We start from the raw sequence: 22,612 nt of genomic DNA, 5'->3' as shown, positions 1-22,612 counted from the left end.
AACTATTTTAAGTTTGGCCACGAGATGGTGCTATCACAAAACAATTCCAAAGAAGCCAAATCATATTCCAAAGTATTTGTACTTTACTTGTGCTTATTTCCAAGGTAAGTCTTTAAATATAAAAATTCTCGTCAGCCAGTGTCTTCTCCCAACTTATTTTGTATTTCTTGATCTGTTCCATGTCTGCATTTTGGGTTGTTTTTTTTTTTTTGGTGCCTCATATCTATTGCCTCAAAGGAGATCAACTAAGTCTATTGTTTTGAAATCTATACGCAATGTTAGCAATATAATATTTCAAAAATATGAAATAATATACTTCTATTTGTATTCATGATTGTTGTTTATTTGTTTCTTGTTATTTAACAGAAAAGAGATTTCCTGCTCCTGGACCAGTGTCAACGTAACGATGACAGAGCAAGCACTTGGGAAAATAATAAACTCAATAACAGGCTGAAAGAATATTTTCGTTAAGTTGGCCAGGTGGTCCCTCTTTTTCCTCACCATCTGGATCTCCATGTGTTGAAAGTTTTGCCTAGCCAGCAGAGAAAACAAACAATTAAGAAACTTCTCCAAGATACACAGAAATTGAGAGCAAACCTTAACAAAGCATCATTCCCAGATGATTTGACATCCTTCACACTGCATTCGATGGTCTTGTGTCCAAAGGGTGCGGTTACTAATTATTACTGCTTCATGAGGCTCAGAAAAATTTCAGGACTGTAATGCTGCAACTTGTCTAGAACCTAAGTGTAACATCGAAGGTCCTGAAGACCCTCAGTGTGTCAGAGGATAGTGATTTTAGGGTTTGTTGAAGCAGAGAATGAATTGTACTAGAAATTGCAGAAGCTAATGGTCCAAAGTTGAAAAATGAGACAGTCTCTGCATGGTAGGTATAGATTTTTGGAACTTTCTTGGACCATCTCAGAGTTAGCACCACGTTGGCACTTTGTGCGTGTACATATTTGGTAACTGCCCTTCATTAACTGAGTGATTTTCTCACACCCCGATTGAATAATAGATGTTGAAACTGATCGTCTGTATACAAGATCTCACAAACGACGCTAGATCCCCCCTTCGTTATAACCGAGTACCTCATTTTATTGTGTTTTGCTTGCTTGTGTTTTTTACAAATTGAAAGTTTGTGGCAACCCTGTGTCAAACATTTCCAATAGCATTTGCTCACTTCGTGTCTTTGTGTCCCATTTTGGTAATTCTCCCAATATTTCAAACTTTTTCATTATTATTATATTTGTTATGGTGATATATGCTCAGTGATCTTCGATGTGACTATTGCAAAGAGATTATGACTCGCCAAAGGCTCAGATGATGGTTAGCAATTTTTAGCAATAAAGTATTTTTAAAATTAAGGTCTATACATTTTTTAGACATAACGCTTTTGCACGCAATAGACTACAGTACAGTGTAAACATAACTTGCACTGGGAAACTAAAAAACTCGTGTGACTTGCTTTATTGCGATATTCCCTTTACTGTAGTGGTCTGGAACTGATCCTGCAATATCTCTGTGTAAAAATCGGTCATTTCTACAAAATAACAATAATTAATATTTATTGAGTGATTATTAAATATATTAGCACATGTAAATCCCATAACAACCATATGAAGTACAGAGACTTATACCCATGTCTTACCATGACAATACCCATATTGAAGAAACTGAAACACCAAGTTAAGTAACTTGTCTGATGGTCTGTAAATACTGAATTGGGGGCCTGGAGACTGACCCAGCATCTCTGATTTCAGAGACAACACTCTTAATCACTTTGCCACGATGCCAGCTTAGGTCCCGCTAAACAAAATCAATCTTAATACATCAAAGCAAAATACATTCCTGGCACCTGCATAGAGTTGCAGCTCCATTGGAGCTGATTCTTGGCTACTGAGAACAATCCTGACAGAAATTACATACTTTTATCAATGGGAGAATTGAACTTTTCCACTGGAATTAGATTTCTGTTCTTTTTCACTATGTTGCAGATTGTGTAAATTCTCAAGGGCTGTTTCTTAGTTTGAAAGGCAGATAATAAAACCTACCTCATATGATTGACCCTTAGGAATGTAAACTGATGGAACCAATGCAAAAGTGCCTAGTATAGAACTCGACAGTTTACATCTGCCAAGAATGCTGTGTCACAAATTGTCTCAAAATACAGCGGCCTGAAATTAAAAGCATTTATTATTAATTTCTGTGGGCCACCTGGGGGTCAGCTGAGCCAGGGTGAGCATGGCTGGGCTGGACTCCACGCTGCGGGTTGGTCCAAGTCTGCCTTGATGCCTCTTATCTTCCCCAGACCTGCGGGCTGATTAGGGCACATTCTTCTTATTGTAGTGATACAAGAACAAAAGAGCAAGTCCAACCCCACCAGCTCATCTCAAGATTCTGCTTGCATTGTGTATGCTTACGTGCCATTGGCCAAAGTCAAGTGGGAGAACATGAAGTCAGGGGATAGAAATCCACCCTGTCTTTGGGGGAAGGAACTGCAAGTTCCCAAGGCAAAGAGTATGTAGGGAACATAGAGCAAAAATTCAACCAAGACTCCAAAGTCTTTGCACACATCAAATCAAGCAAACCATCATCTAGAGAAGCCAAAATGAGAGAAGCTCTTTTCCCAATATCCATAGTAATAAGTTAAGTGATGATTTTAAAACACTAAATAAATGATCTATAATTCCACCCATCAAAGTGTCATAGTAAAATAATAATAATATTTAGTTTAGTCAGGGTGCTGCGCAGATTTAAAGCTGGCGTTACCTTGCTTGACAATATATTCTAAAGCCCTGACATTATTCAGAAACTCTGATGGAGAATTCCTATAAACAGCCACCTTTTTCTCTGCCCAAGAACTCAACAGCTGATAGAGGTTAAGAGAACATGGCTTAGTTTTGTGGCAACATGATGCTTCTAATACTGAAGCCCAGAGTCAAAGACTTGCCCATGTGATCTCAGGCTGCCCTGAAGACCCGCAGGCCCCCTGCCAGGACAGAGCCCTTATCGATAACCCTTAGGCACAAATGCCCACCAGGCTCTCTGCCGGCTTATAGGGCCCCAAATGAGGAGGGGGACAGGGGACTGGGCTCTGAATGGTCTTAGCTCTTGTTACTAACTTATCATTCCAAGAGGCTTAGAATGCTGCTCTAATGACTGTCTCCACCTTTCAGGAAACATCAAGAATAAATTAGGAAAGCATTAACGTGTCTGAAGATGAATCTTTGGCTATAATCCAAGGTACAAACATATAGAACCCATGTGTCAAATAAGAAAAAGGACCTAAATATATATATTTATTTATATAAATATTATGATGTAAATATCCATTATATAATATATCAGTCAGGAGTCATGAAGCAGAAAAAAAGGGTGGGTTTGGAGCTGGGGACAATAGCTTAATAACCATATGAAAATGGTTACATTTGGGTGTATATAAATGATGGGACAGTATACAGTCATAAAGATGTTTTCAAGAATGCTTCAAACGTTGAAAAGTCCCACAGTAGAATATTAAGTTCAAAAATCAAGATATAGGGCTTCCCTGATGGCACAGTGGTTAAGAATCCGCCTGCCAATGCAGGGGACACAGGTTCAATCCCCTGTCCGGGACGATCCCACATGCCGTGGAGCAACTAAGCCCACATGCCACAACTACTGAGCCTGTGCTCTAGAGTCCTTGAGCCACAACTACTGAGCCCACGTACCACAACTACTGAAGCTTGGGCGCCTAGAGCCCGTGCTCCGCAACAAAGAGAAGTCACCACGATGAGAAGCCCAAGCACCGCAACAAAGTGTAGCCCCTGTTCGCCACAACTAGAGAAAGCCCGCATGCAGCAACAAAGACCCAATGCAGCCAAAAATAAATAAATAAATAAATTTTTAGAAATAGAGAAAAGAATCAAAATTAAATTATTTTAAAAAATCAAGATATAATACTGCAGATGCATCTAATATAATATTTGATATACATACTACATTGAGAAAGTTATGTAGAAAGAAGAAAAACACAAATATATTAATAGAAAATATGTTTGGGAGCTGGTATTGTAAATTATAATGATTGTCTTTTTCATATTTTATGTATATTCCAAAATCTCTATGAGCATATATATAACTAATTAATAATAGCACAAATTATTTAGATACATTGTGTATATTTACCTTATTCAAGCAAAAGCATTGTTGAGATAAGCCTTAGTTATAAACAGAGTGCTTTTTTTTTAATGTCTCTTCATTGTGTATATAAATTCATTGATATTGGGCAATTTCTCTTCACAGATTGGACTAAATTATGCATTTATAACTTTATATTCTGAAAAATCGAGTACTATAACTACACTTGTAGAAAAGCTTTTATTGATCATTCTTACTGTAGGGAATCCCAAGTTTTCATACCCGTGGTGAAAGCTACAGAGCACTTCCTTCTCAGGTTAAAGTAAATTCTTGACCATACTTAAGATCATAAAATCGAACTATGATAAACTAAGTATATTTTTCTTCCACTGGCACACAGTACATACAGTTTGCAAATCTATTCCATAAACCAAAACCACTGAAGACAGGTAGAACAGAACAATTCTTATTGGTTTCAAAACGATGTACTTTTTTTAAAACATCTTTATTGGAGTATAATTGCTTTACAATGGTGTGTTAGTTTCTGCTTTATAACAAAGTGAATCAGCTATATATGTATTTATAGATATACACACATAAACATTTTCAATAATGTTCTAGGCAGTGCATTATAATACACAATAATTGCTGTCTAATCTAATGGAAAAAAGACATTAAGCAAATAATAACAACATAACTAGTATGTAACACAAATGGCAAACGTTGAAAAATGATGCAGTGAATAAGTATAATAGGGGTGGGAGGCATTGTGGGTTGGGAGATTCTGAATAATAGACATTGATGCTGTGACCTGATATATTTAAGTTTGGGGAGTCATCCGTGTGAAGATTGCATATATTCATTAGTTTATTGCAGAAGTAAATTAAATTACCTTGAGAAAGAATGTAGGTTGTGAAGAGGATTATAACTCGGTGATATGAAAACCCTCAGAACTATTTATTGATGTCCTTTGCTTCTAGTAGAATCATTACGTTTTCTTTATTTTTATATCCTATTTATCTAGAGGCTTTTTGGTTTATTTTTCCTTGAACTATTTCCCTTTGATTTTAGTCCAACCCTGACACTAGCCTGAATGGCAACTTTGGGCAAAGTACCTCTTCTTTAAGATATTTAATTCCATCTGACTTAAAATCATTTGTTATATGGATTTTCCAGGTGCAAGGCATTTTACTGCTATCTGGAGAAAATTGTCCTCAGAAATCTAAAAATCTTCAATGTGCACATTAGGAAAGTCACCCCCTTTAGATTTAGAACCATACAGGGTAGCTTCGTCTTGGTTTATTTATTTATCATAAGATTGATTTTATTGGGCCCATGGAGCTCCCCATCCACTTTCTACAATATGGTAAATAGTTTCCCTCTAATCCTGCATCCCATCCTTCATTGTTCTTTCCTTTTGCTTGTGTCTATTGACAAAAAAACCTCATGAAGAAATAAAAAAGATGAATGGGAGATAGATTATCTGAGTCCTTCCATATCTCAAAAATAACTTTTTTTCTACCCTCAGAAGACACTGATAATTTTATTTGGTACAGAATCAAAATGGAAAACAATTTCCTTAAAACTTTAAAAGTGTAGCTCCATTATGTGCTAGACAGAGCATGTTAAAGAGAAATCTGTTGCAGATCTGAAATTCATTTATTTCTAGATGGCTTGTTTTATTTGTGTGTCTGTTTGTTTTTCTTTGTTTCTCTAGGAGCTTTCAGGTTGTTATTTTTATGACTCATGTCCTAAATCTCATGGTGTGTCTAGGTGTATGTGGCAGCCATTGGTTATGCTCTAAATATTGCCAGCTCTCTCTTCTGAGCCCTTGAGATAGGTTGGACCATGTGACCAGCTATGCACAGTAAGGGTGAGTGAAAGTGTTCTCAGTCTCTCTCTATCTCCACAGACATGGAAAGAGACAATCTAAGGAGAGTAAGATAGTCAGGTTTAAGGGCTATATTCAAATTTCAGATCTCACTACTTGACCAGAGAATGGATGAAAGATGAACTGAAATCAGGTTATCACTTCATAATTATGAATGCAAGAAAGTAAAAAAAGAAGGGTACATATATGCAAGATAGCTTAAACAAACTACTCCTGTCATTAGTAAAAATGGACCAAACAGTGTCCTGGACTTTGGAAAAGTAGATTAGATTTTCTACTACTTGAAATGAAGTAGAAAGATGAAAAGAGTAGATTACTCACCACAGAAATCATTATTATATCCTCATTTAAGGAAATGTGGTTTGGTTTTCTGCCAAATGTGGTTTGGATTTCAGCATTTGGTTTTCTGTTGATATACATGATATTAGTGTCTACTATGCTGTCAGCTATGTATTGTTTCTGCTCCTGCGGTCAGAATATTCTTGTTCAAAATCAAAATGAGCTGACAACATTAAAATATTTTTTGCTTGTTATACATTTTCAGCATCATTTGTATCAACTATATGAAACCAAAGGTATAACATTATTTTCAGATCCAAATTTCACTTCATTTTACCTATAATGTCAAAGGATCAAGATAAATGAGAAAAGAAAGACACATATTTACTAAATAGGGAAGATCAGCACTTTAGAGCTGGATATACTTTCTCTATTGCAATATATCAGCTCCCGAAGACACTTGAAAAAGTTACAAAACATGAGTCACATAAAAACAGCAATTATCTGTTCTCTGCATTTCATAAAATTGCCTTTCTTAATCTGTACCATCTACTTACAAATGAGCTACTTACTTTTTCATACCTTCTGGTGTCCAAACCCAATACTCTTTTAGCTCCAATTGTAACAGGAAGATAATCTGATTTTAATTTTCAAAATTTTTCTGAAAGCAGAAACTTTATCCCTTAAGGAAATCAAAGCAACAAAAACCCTCACAATGAAATGCTTCTACCAGAAATCTGTTCACTATGAAAAAAAAAGTTTAATGGCAATAGATGAACTTTTAAAACTAATGAGAAAAACATGTATTCATAGGCATATGAATTGTTTTAGTCAATGAAATACACAAGTGTAAAGACTAAACATCATTTTTGGTATTTTTTAATCTATTCCTAACCATATAAGAAGTCAGATGGAGACAGTATCAGGAAAACCTGGGGAAATGAAACTGTGGTACAGGGTTATCCTGTGGTTCCCGTATTTAAGCGAAGTGTTGGGAAAGACAATTCCACTGAAGATGTAAGGAAAGAAAGTAGAAAAGGTCATGATATTATTCAACAGAACTTTTAGGATACATAAGAAAACTTGGCCCATAAAGTTCTAATGGGTATAAAATGGGTTACTATTTATGACTCCAGTGTCCATTTTTTCATGAAAACAGACTCTGACGTGTGTGTTAGAAGAGAGATCCTGATACAAAAACTATTAGCAACAATTTCACCATCAAAGCTTTATTTCAGTGGCTTCCTATGAGAAGAATTTTGCTTATATGAGATTCTGCTAAAAGATGGTACATGCTAATGGGTGTTGATCTTCAAGTACAATACTCAGATTTTCTTTCTGGAACTGGATATGTGCTTTTAGTATCTTTGGCCTCAAAAAATCTACACTGCACCTTTCAGCATTAGCTATAAACATTTAGAAGTTGTGCACATAGGTTTAGGTTTTTAGAGTTTAGGATTCTCGATAAAATTGCCACCCAGAATATCGTTCTTTAATTTATATAAACTTAAGTTTTCTTTCTGTCTTTATAATAACCTTATTACTGCACATCATTTTTTTTCTACTGAAATGATTATACTCTGGAGACTTTTTCAAACAGGTAAACTTCCTTGTTCTGAATAAAGAAGAATTGATTCTATCACAATCTGGGCTTTTGTGACCTTTTGTGTTCGCTCTATGAAATTCAAGCTATACCACAATTATGAGATTCAAATTTGACTCCATCATAATTTGAATATCAAAAGAAAAACATACAACTAAAAATTTAAAGATGATTTGATTATCTGAAGTTATTGATTCCCTACTGATATTTATTATGTGTGTAACTTTGAGAATTAGTTGGGTGAAAATGCAGTAAATTCAAATCAAGAAGTTTTAAATGATTATAGAGAGCATAAGAGTTACTCTGTGGGAATGCAATAATGAATAATAAATGATTTGTTATGGTTTTGCACATGTACAATTTTCTCCTACCAAAGTCATTTCCAATTTCATCACCCAGGTACCAAGGCCGGTGGTTTACATTCCTCAGAGCCTCAGACAGAGATTACCAGGTTGGTAAGAAATATCATAGAAACAACAGCCATGTTACAATATTGGGGAGTTGATACTGGGTGACAAAGCACCTTTCCACACAGCCAAAATTTCCCACTATTGAGCTTCTGCACACCCAGCACTAAGTAGCTGCCTCTGTAAGTTGGTGCGGTAAACCATACCAGGATGCAAGATGTGGCAATTGCAACACAGGTAAGTCCAGAGACATGATCAATATTGTATACACAAAACAAATTACTTACCCTTGATCATCACCTGTATCCTGTAGTTTATCCTGTGAAGATATGAAGATATTGGAAGAGTTACAAAGAAACAATTGATTTTGGACTCAGATGAAAATTGTCTTCTATCCATGATACAAAAAGACATTAAGTTACTTCACTAAGTTACTTCAAGGTTACATGAATTTAGTAATTGCTTTGGTAGTTATTTTATATCAAAAGGTAGACAAAAGGAAGGTGTTGAGGAATATTGAAATATATCAGGGAAGTCTGATTCTTTTAATACAGAAAAATGGCTCTGTAAGTCCAAATAATTATGAGGCAGCACAGACCTTGTCAATATTTTAAAATAGTTTCTATTTAAGAAAACATTTACAAATATTACAGGAACTCTTGTGAAATGCTAAGCTTTTGTTCTTGCAGATTCTTTTTTTTTTTGGCTGCACTACGGAGCATGAAGGATCTTAGTTCCTGGACCAGGGATCGAACCCGAGCCCCCTGAAGTGGAAGCGTGGAGTCTTAACCACTGGACCACCAGGGAGGTCCCCTTGCAGATTCTTAATAATACACGTTTAATAGTTTATTTACAGGATGTAGTTTTGTTGATCCAAATGAAAATGTAAAATGAGGCAAGCTCAAAATTGTCAAAAAGATGAGTTTATTCAGGAATAGCAGAGGAATTGCTATTTGGGACGTGCAAACAGTAGTAAACTACAGTACAGGCAAGTCTGTTGAGGGTTTGGGGTCGGTTGTATTTATGGGCAGGAATGTAAAGAGGGGAGAGTTCAGTTAGAGTCTTTTAAAATAAAAAAAAAACAGAGACCACCTTTGAAAATTCCCCATGCAGACAAAACCAGCATTGCCATACAAACAAAGCTCAATTCAGTTTATTTTGTGAGACCAACCTGACCTGGATCAATTTTTGTTCATCCCTCTAGAAACCATGCAAAAATTTCCTCAGGTTGATATGAGGTAACACCAGACCAACCCCCTATCATTTAAGAAATTCTAATACTATCAGTTTTCTATAAATCAGGCATTTATAGGAAGTCAGTTTCTCAGTCTTTAAGTTTTTGTCTTCCTGAAGGCACATGTGTGAGATTTTTCCATTTTATATCCCCTGATCCATTTTAGATGAAATTCTTTCACAATATCAATATTTCAGCAAATAAGAAAAAAAAAATGATAGCATACCCCCAAAATGACAAAATAAAATTATTTTATTAAGTGATTTTTAACTTATAGGACCATCTAATAAATATCACAGCCATGTTGTTAAATAGAAATTTTTCAACAGATTTTTTTAAATGTGCCCTGAATTATTTATATTCCAGAGTGATCAAGGAACCATCTTCACTCCTGCTAACACAGGTTCTTGAGTTTGTAACAGTGACTTGGAAGTAACTGATTACTCTCCATTTTGCTTCAAATTGGATTTCAATTTGTTTCCTAGTGGAAGGATAAATTTTAATTTCACTCGAGTGAAAAATGAGGATTGCCCACACTAACTTGGAGGCCGTTGAGTACTTCAAAATAAATGATTTTTCTCCTTTAGTTAGAGATAATAAATCAAGCACAGCTACTTAATTATTTTTAGTAACGTTTTCCACTGAAAATGTTCGTCATTTTATAGTCATTTCACAGCATGCTTTTTGCCATAAACATTAAAAATCAATTAGTTTTTATTAAAAGGCAATCATAAGATAGTCTCTTTTCAAAATCAAATCATTTGCAGCTTAGTTGGCCCAAAATATCTAAAATTGAAGTATTTTTCAAGTAGTTAGTGTTTTCTCAACATTTTTCATCTAAGTTTGAATTCTAAGATAGTAAATATTTCCATTATATTTATACTACTCCAATGATTTGAATATTTATATTATTCTAGTAATTGTGTTTACAAACATCAAGTTCAGTACTTACCTCAGGCATAGTAATAAGAGTATCTCATAGGTCCTATCTTTTGTAAGTTGAGAGTATTCCAAGACCTACATAAGCTTTCTTATTCTATATAAATATTAATAACACACAGATCGGGGAAAGACAGTCTGTAAATTCAGGAATGTTTCCTTTTGGAATTGTATTTAACTTTCAAGTGCAAAGTTATCTAGCCTGGTAGCACATGAAATGAAACATATTTTGTATGTGATAGATGGAAAACATAAACCTCTGTGTAGAACTATATATTTCTTTGGAGTGTGACTAAATAATAGTGCAGTTTCTTATATTTCTGCTATGACTTATACTTAGGAAGACAGACTATTATTTTATCTCTATTGAAACATTTTAGATATAAGCAATAGAATAAAATTCTGTTGAATACTATGATAGCGCATAAGTTTCAATTATAAGCCAAGTAACTGCTTCTTTAGAACCAGTTGCTATAATCTTAGATTGATCTACCATAGTTAAAACTGACCTGTCCCTCCAAATTATATAGACTAGAGAGAAGTCCTATAAAAAATCAGGGAAGATCAAAATGAAATAGAAGTTGTCTTATGCTCCCAGGAATAAGCATTGTCTGTCTTAAAAATTTCCCAGCAGACACTATTTAATTTGCTGAATTTTCCCAATATCTGTCCTTCAGATTCCAGTCCTTGGAATTTGATATCACCATTATCTCAGATTTATTCAGATGGAGAACTCATTTATGCATCCAGTCTCAGCCAGCATTCAATCTGGAGAAATAAACTACACAGTGATTTGGACAGAGAAAGTTTAAGGTAGATAATTATAAACTGTAGCAGAGCTTTGGAGTAATGACAGATTGGTTAGTAACAAGTAGTAAGAACTTGAAAATAATATAGCAATAGCAGATACAAGGAGCATGCATTGTCTTCAGACCTGAGATACAGCATCCCATGAAGAGACCCCAGGGCTGAAACCCAGACTCTGCTGGCACTGCTGTGGCCCAAAGGCTTGCAGAAAAGTCACTGGGGTTCTCCCTTGTTGTAAATCGCTGGAGCGTCTTCATGGGGAAGGGTCTCACTGGAGGCACTTGACTACACCACCAACCGAGGGGATGCTGAGGGAAGCTCCTAGCCACTGGGTGTGTTGACCACCATATATTTTAGGAGACATTCTCTGAACAAGCCAATCACACTGCAGGATCATCAGAAGGCTGGTGCTATGACAGTTGCATATGCTGTAAAGTCAGCCCCTTGGAAGTACAGAGCATGTTTTTCTTGGTAATTTTGTCTGTGTTCATTAGTATTTCCCTATATCCAGAGCAAGCTCCACAGAACGCAAAAAGAAAACCCAGAGAACTCACCACCATGCTGCTCCTCAAGCTCCAGTTTCCTACTCTATCTTCCTTCTCTTTACCTTTCAGTCTTCTTATGCTGGATTGATGTATAATATCTGTTACTCAACCAAACTTGGGTCTTCTTGCCCAACGTGCAGCAAAGCCAATTTTCTGACACTTGGTTGTGGTGAAGGAAAGTACAGCATTTACTGCAGGGTGCCAAGCAAGGAGAACGGTCAGCTACTGCTCAAAAGACCCAAACTCTCCAGTGGCTTTCGAGGAAGGGATTTTAAAGGCAAGGTGAGGGAGAGGGTCCTGTGTAATCAGTTCATGTACATCCTTATGATTGGTTGGTGATGAGGTAACAGGATGTTATTTCAGGAATCTCAATTTTCAATTTTCTGGTTCCACCTGGTGTGGGATCTATGTGCTGGTGGGCAGCACACAGTCAGCTTCTTCCCTCTTGCAGGGGTTTCAGTATCTGTAAAACAGCTCCAGGATATGGCTCAGAATTTATAGCTCTTGAGGAACTAAGGGTCCTTGACTGTTTTATGGCTGAACTATTATTATTTTGTCTTGCTTCACTGCTTTCCTGAGACACGGTGCAGGAGGTGTCTGTCCCTGGGAAGGCCCCACAAGGTCCTGCTCAGTTTCATATCTAGGGTTTTTACCTGTATTTAGGAGAAGGAATGGGGAGAAAAGTTTCTATTCCATTTTCCTTAGATCAAAAGTCTAGTTTTGCATTTAAACTTATTTTTATTTTCTCTAACCAGTGCTTTTCTGGCCTTTAAATGACTGTATTGAGACATTATCTTCCATTTTGTTAAAAAAAAAAAATTCTCTTCTGGCACCTACATTGTTTTCATTTTGCCTTCTTTTTCTTCCCTCTTCTTCCCTTTCCTTTTCCCTCCCTCCCTTTGTTCACTTCCTCTTCTCTCGTTCCACCCTCCCTGTCCTTCCTTCCTTCCTTCCTTCTCTTTTCCTGTGACATAGTTATTCAGGAGCTATTATGTTAAGAAGTAATTCAACAAGTTTATTTATGGCTATCTTTTCCAACGAGATCACCTTCATGTTTATATTGGTTTTGAAAAATTAAAGTGACAGGTGAAAATATAATTGTGACAATTCAAAATATAATTTGTCTAAATACCTCAAGTTTTGGCAAAAAAAATCAAGGGTTTTCATCATCAGAAATAATTTTATTATTTATTTTAAAGCAATTCAGTGTAACTGGTAGCAAAATGGTACATAGACAATAAACAGAACCAAATCCCATAGGGTTACAAGGACTAATGTTGACTTCATTTTTTATTTTCATATGCAAGTGTAAGTATTTAAAAAGGCAACTGTTTGTTAAAAGGCTTTTATAAGTATGTTTTTATTCTTTAAATAACAGAAAGGCTAATAAACTATCATTATTATAGCAAGCTAATATGAATTGTGTCAAATATTAAATTTGGACTAATGTTCATAATCAAAAATAATTATTGTAAAATTTATGAAACAAATTTTATAGTGTTATAGGAAATATAGTCAGGTCCTAGCTTAAAATCCTAGTCTTGACAACTGTCATAATGCAAAAATACTCAACTTGAGATCTTGTGGGGAAATAGAAGATTCATAAAATCTTACATTTATTCCTAAACATAACTGTAATGGAGTAAAGAAAAGGCAACTCAAAGAAACATCATACTTAAATATCAATGTGCAAATATAAAACAAGTTCATTAAATTTATTATTGTGCTCCATTACATGTATTTGTTCAATTCCACCTTTAGTTTGAAATTTTACATGTGAATATGTATTTGTCTGATATATTTCAGCTGTGTTTATAACATATACACATACATATGCATAAAATCTTTGTTTTAAGATATGTTTCCAATTTTAAGTAACCTGCTATAAATTCTACTTCCCTGTATAGTTAAAGAAAATTAAATACAGGCTCTCCCTATTTTAGGGGAAATTCTTGATGTTCTTGTCATTCTAAAATGAGAGTAATGTAAAATACTAAACAAATAGGCATTTCATATTCTCAAAGCCAAATATACAATGGCTATATAATCTATAATTTCACATTTTATGTTTTATATTTTATACCCATAGAATTATTGGGGAAATATTAGGCTTTCTTTATTTTTCTTTATTTTCTTTCTTTATTTTTTTGCAGTACACGGGCCTCTCACTGTTGTGGCCTCTCCCGTTGCGGAGCACAGGCTCCGGACGCTCAGGCTCAATGGCCATGGCTCACGGGCCCAGCCTCTCCGCGGCATGTGGGATCTTCCCGGACCGGGGCACGAACCCGTGTCCCCTGCATCGGCAGGCGGACTTTCAACCACTGTGCCACCAGGGAAGCCCTCTTTATTATTTTGAATCCTTCTATTTTCCTTTCAATTTATCTGCTTCTTTGTGAAATGAAATGATAACATGTCTCTTTCTAGTCTTATGTGTCCTATTTTCCGTTGAATTAAAATTTAATGTCAAATTCAGAAATAAAAACATACAAAATTGGAAGAAAAATATCTTTTTAAATTTGTCAATGTCTCTTTCATGGGAATGACAGTGCATTTCAATTACCTGGCAAACTGTGCTCTGTGCTTTTCAACCTGTTTCTGAAAGGGAATAATGCAATGTAGGTAAAAGCACTGGTGTTGCCAAAGGTCAGCGTTTCTTTATTTATAACTGTCAAATTATGTATGGTTTACCTTACATTTAAACAGCAAAACCTACTTATTTTTATTTTATGCTTTTTCCTCACAATGTTAAAACATAGCTCCTATAGATAACTTTCCAAAATTAGATCAAAATTTTTGATATACCAATTTTTGGTGTATTATTATTTCAATACTAAAGGTATAAAGGAGGACTTTTAATGTTTGAAATTACTTTGTATTCTATAAAAAGTATAATTTTGCTTCTTTTAATTTTAAACTATCTTTCTAATGAAATATACTGTATAGATATATAAAAAATGTTAAAGCTCAAGAGTCTAATGAAAATCATTACTGAATATTTCAATTAATGCTTCAATTCTTAGATTAGATTTAAGTCAACAAATGTGTTTTAAGTATTCTCTATGTTAGGATTCTTTTAGGAAAACAATAAATATTTGCTTTCACATACTGTTCTTGGCATACAACGTGTGTTAAACATAAAGTTAGGGAAAAGTTCATGTAGTTGATATTTCTTTTTGTTTGTTTTGGTTTCTTCAGAGTAATAAAACATGCTATGAACAGCTCAAATTCTAAAATGAATATATCATGTGAAAAGTCAACAAAAAGGGTAAAATGACTTAAAGATTCATATTCTAAAGCAAACTCTGATTCTTACACAAAAGTCAGCCACACAAGTTTGTCTGTTAATCTGTGTAGAGAAGGCCGGACACTTGTGATGAGCTCATTTTTATAAAATGGCAAGTTTAAAGAATATAATAGGACACATTTAATTTTAAGTGGAGCAACAATCTTCTATGTCCATTGGGATGCACCAGATATAACTGGACTTCTAGTTTACTTTCATAAACCTTAATACTTTTTAAAAATTGGCTTCATACAGTTTGTATTATTGTCAAACAATGAAACATCAGGTTCAAATTTTTGCATTTCAATTTAGGTGTTCAAAATCATTCCATTGATATCTTTCAAATATTAATGGGAGGAGTACCAACAAAGCAGTACTTTAAATTTCAAAATTATCTAAACTTCTAGGAGAATAGATTTTTTTTTTAATATGAGAGAATTGGATATACTTCAATCTAGTTTATTTCATGCCAGCAACACTCTTGTTTTTCTAAGATTTAGAGTTGTTTCAAGCAAGATCCTTGTAGGAGAAAAAAGTCTCTTATTTTCTTTTTTATCAAAGCTGAGTTTCCTCCCGAGAATCTTGGCCTGTGGTGTTGCAGATGCTGTTTTTTCGACTGGGTTCACCATTTGGTAGGTAGGCCAGTGGATCGGGTCGGATTAAGTATCTAAGAAAAGAAAACAAGGCAAATAACTGTAATCAAAAAAACTAGTTCACATTGACACTTTAGATTGTTACTTTAAATTTATTTGTTCAGTGTTTAAAGTTATCGAAACTTGTCTCTATATAACGTTGGTGGAAGGACTTGCTGTTTATTTCGCAAGGGCTTGTAATAATTCTACACCTAAGAGAATTATCAAGATGAATGTGGATGAATGAAGAATCATTATCTTTCAGTTAGGATACATTTCACCACCTCCATCTTTTCAAAAGTTTATGTTTTTAGTATTTTGTTGATTTATTATTCTTTTCTTTGGCTATTTTTCTATAAAGGATACCTGAATCCTAGCCATGATTATATTAATCAACTGCTCTTAGTGTTATTTTTATCATTCATAAATAAATTTGATCTACATTATTCTATAGGCTTTTTAATTTAAATATTCTATGATTCTATAAAATTAATGATTTCATAAACGCTCTGGAGGATATTATACCTAGATAATATTTTAATTATTGGGAAATTTATTAACCTAAAATTCAGGTTATGCTATAGTAAGAAATTGGACAAAGAAAATAATTCTCAATTCATTCTACTAGTAAATAGGAAAATGTTCACCTGCCAAACTCACACATTTCAATAATGTTAGAATTTGTTTCAAGAGAGATGTTTTACTTCAGACCGTCAAGTGACATGAGCGTCCATTTCTTGAGCGTGTCTGGACTACTGGGCTAGGTCCTGGGAATACAAAAAACCATACACTTCTGACCCCTGCAGAGGATTAACAGAGCGTAATTTATGAAACAGATAGAAAGATTAAAAAGAAATTCCAAACATCACAGAAAGACAAAAAGAACAACAGTGAATGAGGGAATAGTTTATTGAGGAGGTTGGATTGATGGCTTTCCAGGCTTAAGTGGAGACAAACGGAGAGGAAATGGGACACAGAAAAAGATGCTCCCAACACGTTTAGAAAATGAGTTTGACTTTAGAGGACCGGTTAGACCAGGAGATGATGGTAGGTAAATTCAGGAAGAAACATAGAAAGCAGCTAATAAAGGACTTTAAGTTTCAGGATAAGTAGGTTCTATTTCTGTTCCAAAGGCTTCCCACTGGAAGCCACTGAGGGTTTGGAAGGGAGAGAAGGAAAGTAAATATATGTAATACAGCATTCTAAAAGTCTTGTTCAGGTGCAAATGCAATTAGTATTTCATAGTTTTATAATAATGTTCGGAGTTACAAAATAAATGGAGAAACTATTTTAAAAGTGGGGACTCTAATGAAGATTTGTACTTCTCCTCTTAAAAACCAAAGGAAAAATATTCATAAAATATGTCCCTTAAAAGAGCAATTTCAAGCACTACAGTCTATTTTCTTGGATCAAATGAAAGTTGAGATTAACGTCCTTGGATCTATTTATTAACTAGATTTTGTTATCCAACCACCTGCTTTATAATTACTTTGAATATCAATAACATAGTAGATCAATGAAGAAAACTAATAGTGCACATTAAGCTTTTTAACCCCATATCACCTAGTGATTTATTGTTCTTCAAATCAAATTATTGTTGCACCTTCATTTAAAGTGAACTTTTGAAAGTGATATTTTAGAAAAACATAAAAGGTATGAGTATAATCCATTATCCCCTAAATTCATTGATGTAGCTGCAAAATTTCCTTTCCCTATTATAATCACTACTAAAAGTATGAGTCTAACAAAATAAGTTTCTTAAATGCATTTTTTGTACTGCTTGTCATGGTAGCATATTTTCTTGCTCCAGTTATACTAAAATTTAATTATCTCAATGCAAAAAAACAGATCATGGAAAAAAGAGTTCTTTTTTTTTTTATAGCAGTCAAGTTGATGTTTTAGCTTAAAACTAATAAAAAATAATAGCATCCAAAAGGCAGAATATTCCATGGTTATTTTACCTGTATATATTGTAACATCATATATTTTATTTTTATGTTTCAGTTTTTAAAAGTTTCAGGAATTATTTTGAATTATAAAATCTATCTGATGGAAGGATTTGTATTGATACATAGACTCAAAAGGTAAACACTATCTTCCCATGCCATCAAAAATAATCATGGCAAAGAATTATATTAGGCTCAAGAAATTTACAATTTGTTATGAAATAAAAATAAGGTAATCCCAACTTTTTAAAAAAATATATATAGTTGATAATTTGAAAAAGAGACATATGAAAGTTGGGACTACAAGGGCAGATTTTTTAAAAATTGCCTGATTTTATGGGTTAAAGGAAGAAAGACGTGTAAATATGGACACAAGAAAAATGGAGCAGTTTTGTTGTATTACAGTCATATGCTAAGTAAAGTCTCCAGAATGGGCAGTTGAAAGCCAGGTGCATCACAAATAAGATATTTTCATCTAGCTTAAAGTGCTCCAAAAATTCAGCATCCCCACTGGATATAAAGTTTGACAGCCGCCTTAAGAACTCTAGCAGCTGGAATCACCATTCATCAGATTCCCCCAAGTTCCTATACTCTAACCAGTATCATCAGATGGCAAAATAAAGCATTATTAAACTTGCTAGTTGTATCTTAGGTGACTAACAAAAATCTTTTCACACCGATTTTGGGTCAAAGTTACCCCTGCTGATGTATTTTCCTAAGAAGCTTTTGAAGCACATTCATCTTTTTGCCCTAAAACTGAGCAGTACTCAGCAGGCCAATATTCATTCTTCTACTTCTACTTCTTTATGTATCGCTTTTTTTCAAAAAATCATTCTCTTTTCCGTTTTATTCATTTAGAAGGTGAAAAGTAACTAGTTTCTATATAGAACTAGCTTCTTTCCAAAGCTTGGTACTGTATCTCTATATACTTTCTAGACATTTCCACTTAGCACTGAACAAGGTACCTAAACTCCAGCTCATCATCTCTCTTTTCTCCATACCCAACGACTGCTCTTTCCTGCTTGAAAAAGTGCCTCCCTCTACTGACTTGTTTCAGTGAAGCAGTAATTTCTTTTGCAATCACATAGATTTGAAATCTGAAAGCCATGTGAGAGCCTTTATTTTCCAATTCCCAGACCAATGAACAAGTCTCACTCTTTGTCTCCATAAATTTACCTCCATAGGATCTTGTCTTTACAATCCATCATCCAGATGTTATGAGTGATTCTTATCTCCATCCTGCCAATCAGTTCTATTGCTTTTTACAGAGCTCTTTTTTAAGAAAATTGAACCCTCCAACCCCAGCCAAAATCTCCCATGAAACTGACAGCATCTAATTGCTGGCATATTACTAACTTTAGTTCTAAATCACTTGCATGGATCCACTTCATGCTCTGCATCACATAATGTTCTCACTCTTTTTAGTCACTGACCTTATTATTTCCAGGTTATAGATACAAACACATCCTGTGGACCTAACACCCACCAAGACTTTTGAATCTTTGGCATTTGTTTTATGTCACCAATACAACCTGGAGTTAACTATCCTGTGTAAGCAGGCCTTGGTGCAGCTCAGCCTTAGGACCATGAACCTCAAGCTCAGACTCATGAGGAATTTCTCACCTAGGCTTACACCTACAACTGTCAAAATGCCTTTGCTAAAATCCTTCTACTTTCTCGCTCATATATCCAAGTGCTGCCCATTGTCTATAAGGTTGAATATCAATTCGTTATTTTGTCATGTAAGGTCCTTCCAAAGCCAGGTTTAATATGTTGCCAATATTATGTTTAACTAATTAACAACAGAGATGTTAATACAAAGCTTTTACTCTGGTCAAACTAGGCTCTGTAGTATTGCCAGCTGGCACACATTATGCGATGCCCAGGCAGTGCATTTTCTCAAGCCATCTCCCTGTTCTGGAACAAATGTTCTGCATTTGTCCCCTCCTTTCTCTCCACCTGCACAAATTCCATCTACCCTGAGTGTCTAGTTCAAGTCCGTCGTCCTTCGTAATCCCTGTAGCTCACAATAATGGCTTCTCTCCTGAATTTTGAAAACCACCATCTCACTTAATCAATGCTTAAGTCATGTGACAAACTCATATATATACTGCTATTAAAAGTTTATGCTTAAATTGTAGTTTTTTTAATTAGAATGTAAACACTTTGAAATCAGGGAAAATGCCTTATTTGTTTCTATAGAGCACATTTTTAAGGCAACACTAGTACAACTGAACATGCATAATACATAGTTTTTGATGAATTAAATTACTACCATAGATCCTTTCCTAATAAGGGTTTTGACCAATTTTACCTTGGCTTTGAGAAAGTCTCAGGTATTTCAAACTAGCTAGTGTGGGATATTTTAGGTTTTCCTTTGAGCTGATCTCTTCTTGTTCCACATATTTTCTATTATTTGTCCAAATGTATATTTGCTCACAAAATACAAAATTCATGCTGCTTTTTCCTTCTTTTTTAGCTCTACCATCCTACAATGCTTTTATATAGTATTACACACAGCAATATACAAAATGCATTTGTTTATTGAACACAAAAATTAGACTTTGATTTCCTAAGCATTTGTATCACAAGAAAGATAAGGGGCTATTATGGTGGAAATAAAAATATAAAAGTAAATAAATCAGTGGTTTTCTGAAAATACATGGCTTATGTGAGATCAACTTACACAACATCATTCAGCTCTAGTCTGGTATCTGGAGATGGGTTTATCAGGATGTAGGAGAGGGTACTTTGATGATCGTTCATTTCATCTAGAAGATAAATAAATGCCAAGTGTGTTATACCACTTACAGAAAATTACAGGAAGTACCTAAAAAGCACGAAGGCCCTAAATACTTTTGACTTCCTTACATGATATATCTGATATAAGACATGGTAATGTTCTTGCCAAATGCAAAGAATCCTGTGGAACAGAATTTAATTGTAAGTTTTAAGGGAAGTGTACCACGGGATCCTTTGTTTTGTCTCTAAAACAATACATATTTTAAATATAAAAAGCTGTGCCCTTTAAGTTTGTCAATTCACTCTGAAAACATCATCAGACTTCAAGTATGGAGAACTGAACTGGCACTGAAAATGAAAACAGCTTTAGGATTGAGATTTTTTAGCTGCTAAGGCTATGAGAAGGTGTAAATATAAAGCCACGTGGACACATACTCAATAAATATTAATCTTCCCAAGGGTAAAGTTTTTAGGCTGGGAGGGCACTGTTTCAAATCCTGCTCTAGAGCCATAGTACTCATCTAGCCACTTCAGTTGCAGACAAGCTTGGTTCCTAAAAGTAGTACTAAATTTTGCAGTTTGATCCAAAATCTAAGAATATATTTCATACTAATAGAGATATATCAATATATATCAAGTATATATCAAGATATATACTCAAGTAACTGCCTAAAATTAAAGATAGTTTTTAGGCCAACATAGCTGATCCTGATAATTTCCTACACTGGAAAATATATATTATTTTTATAAAACAACATCTACCACTAGGTTTGACTAGAAACCTGTCACTTGACTGTGAAAGACAGTAATTTCGGTTATGATCTTTCAAGTTGATATCCAGATGTGCCTTATTCTTAAGTCTATAAATGAACATCCTTATCTTACAAGGCAGATAAACTGCAGTATAATCGAACCCACCATAAGTTTGCCAGTAAAGCTATTATAATCATAAGATTGTCAAATTAATATTCAAATAAAGGAATATATTCAGTTGCATATCCCAGGGGCAGACACAAGGAATTGTATCCTGTCATGGGGATAAGATTGCCAGGCAAAATAGAGAATGCCCTGTGAAATCTGAATTTCAAATTAAAAATTAACAATTTTTTAGCATATATATATATATATACCAACTATTATAGGTAACACGCTTATATTAAATATCATTTGTTGTTTATCTGAAATTTAAATTTAACTGGGAATCCTGTATTTTTACTTGCTAAATCTGCCAATCATACCTGGGGGAGGGGGTGGACGGCTAATTCAATCAGCTGGAGCTTGGAATTCCAATGAATATATAGCGATGAGCTTACTCCAAATAAGGTGCAATTTCAACTCAATGCATATTGTACTGGCAGAAGATTACCAGAATCATCTTTCTACATAAAAAGCAATTTTGACTTATGTATTCTTTCTGAGAAATTTCCCCCTTGTGTGAATTTCCACAATAGCTAAACAAAAGAACAGAGGTTAATTGTACATTCTGGAGACTAAAGCAGGATGCCCTGAAATGTGATAGGTCATTAGAAAATCTCCACCTATTTGGCTACGTATAACTCAATTTCTCATGTAAACCATGGCACTGTTGAAGTCTCTTATGTAAAGCAGTGAACATTATTGAACAGTGGCACTAGAGGGAAAACAATTTTAACAGATACCTTCTCAGTTAATATTGATATTCAACCCTTCTCCTTGATTATTAACATGATGTTGTACTCATTTTTGGTTCTGGGATGAGGTCAAAATCTTATTGGTGACTTGGTATGCCTGTTACAAATGTAAAAACTGTCTAGATAACTGAGAACTTTACAGAACTAGGTATAACTATCGTGTCTGTTCAAGTAGATAGTTGGACTTTATCTTTCTGAAGATTTTTGTTTTTCCATGGACTCCAGGAATTGGAGCAAACATTTTGCTGATATGCTCAATTCAATGATCCCATAAGGTTTATATGGAAACACGGGTAACATCGCAGTCAGAACTCATCACTCCTGGTCTTTCCTCACCCACCCCTCACTGACCTCCTCAGTGTTAAATTAACAGAATTAAAATAAATTGCTGAGCTCAAAGCTGTTCTCTCTTTCCTTCTGATGCCTGCCTTGCTGTAGGGTTCACCTTGTCTGCTTGTTCTCTGTCGTGCTGCTCTGTCTGGAAGTCCTACAGTTCACTCTCTTTCACTTTG

At 34.7% G+C, this 22,612-nt stretch overlaps 1 protein-coding gene across 12 annotated transcripts in view; it reads right to left on the bottom strand.

Moving 5' to 3' along the window:
• Window positions 1-12,993: 12,993 nt before the first annotated feature.
• The window catches only part of KCNT2 (potassium sodium-activated channel subfamily T member 2), a 405,220-nt gene continuing 395,601 nt past the window's right edge, over window positions 12,994-22,612 (bottom strand). For 11 of the 12 annotated variants that reach the window (XM_060294948.1, XM_060294737.1, XM_060295055.1 and 8 more), the window contains 2 exons: window positions 20,375-20,459; window positions 12,994-15,777 (listed from right to left, as the gene is read on the bottom strand). In XM_060294948.1, coding sequence (XP_060150931.1) covers window positions 15,666-15,777; window positions 20,375-20,459 — 197 coding nt within the window. In that variant the 3' untranslated portion in view covers window positions 12,994-15,665. The remainder of the gene's footprint in view (window positions 15,778-20,374; window positions 20,460-22,612) is intronic. The other variant, XR_009563185.1, reaches the window with a different exon arrangement.

The sequence above is a fragment of the Globicephala melas genome, chromosome 1, assembly GCF_963455315.2.
Source record: "Globicephala melas chromosome 1, mGloMel1.2, whole genome shotgun sequence".
In the NCBI taxonomy this organism is placed as follows: domain Eukaryota; kingdom Metazoa; phylum Chordata; class Mammalia; order Artiodactyla; family Delphinidae; genus Globicephala; species Globicephala melas.
The sequence above is the reverse complement of the archived record's forward strand: the minus strand, read 5'-3'. Positions and strand labels throughout refer to the sequence as shown.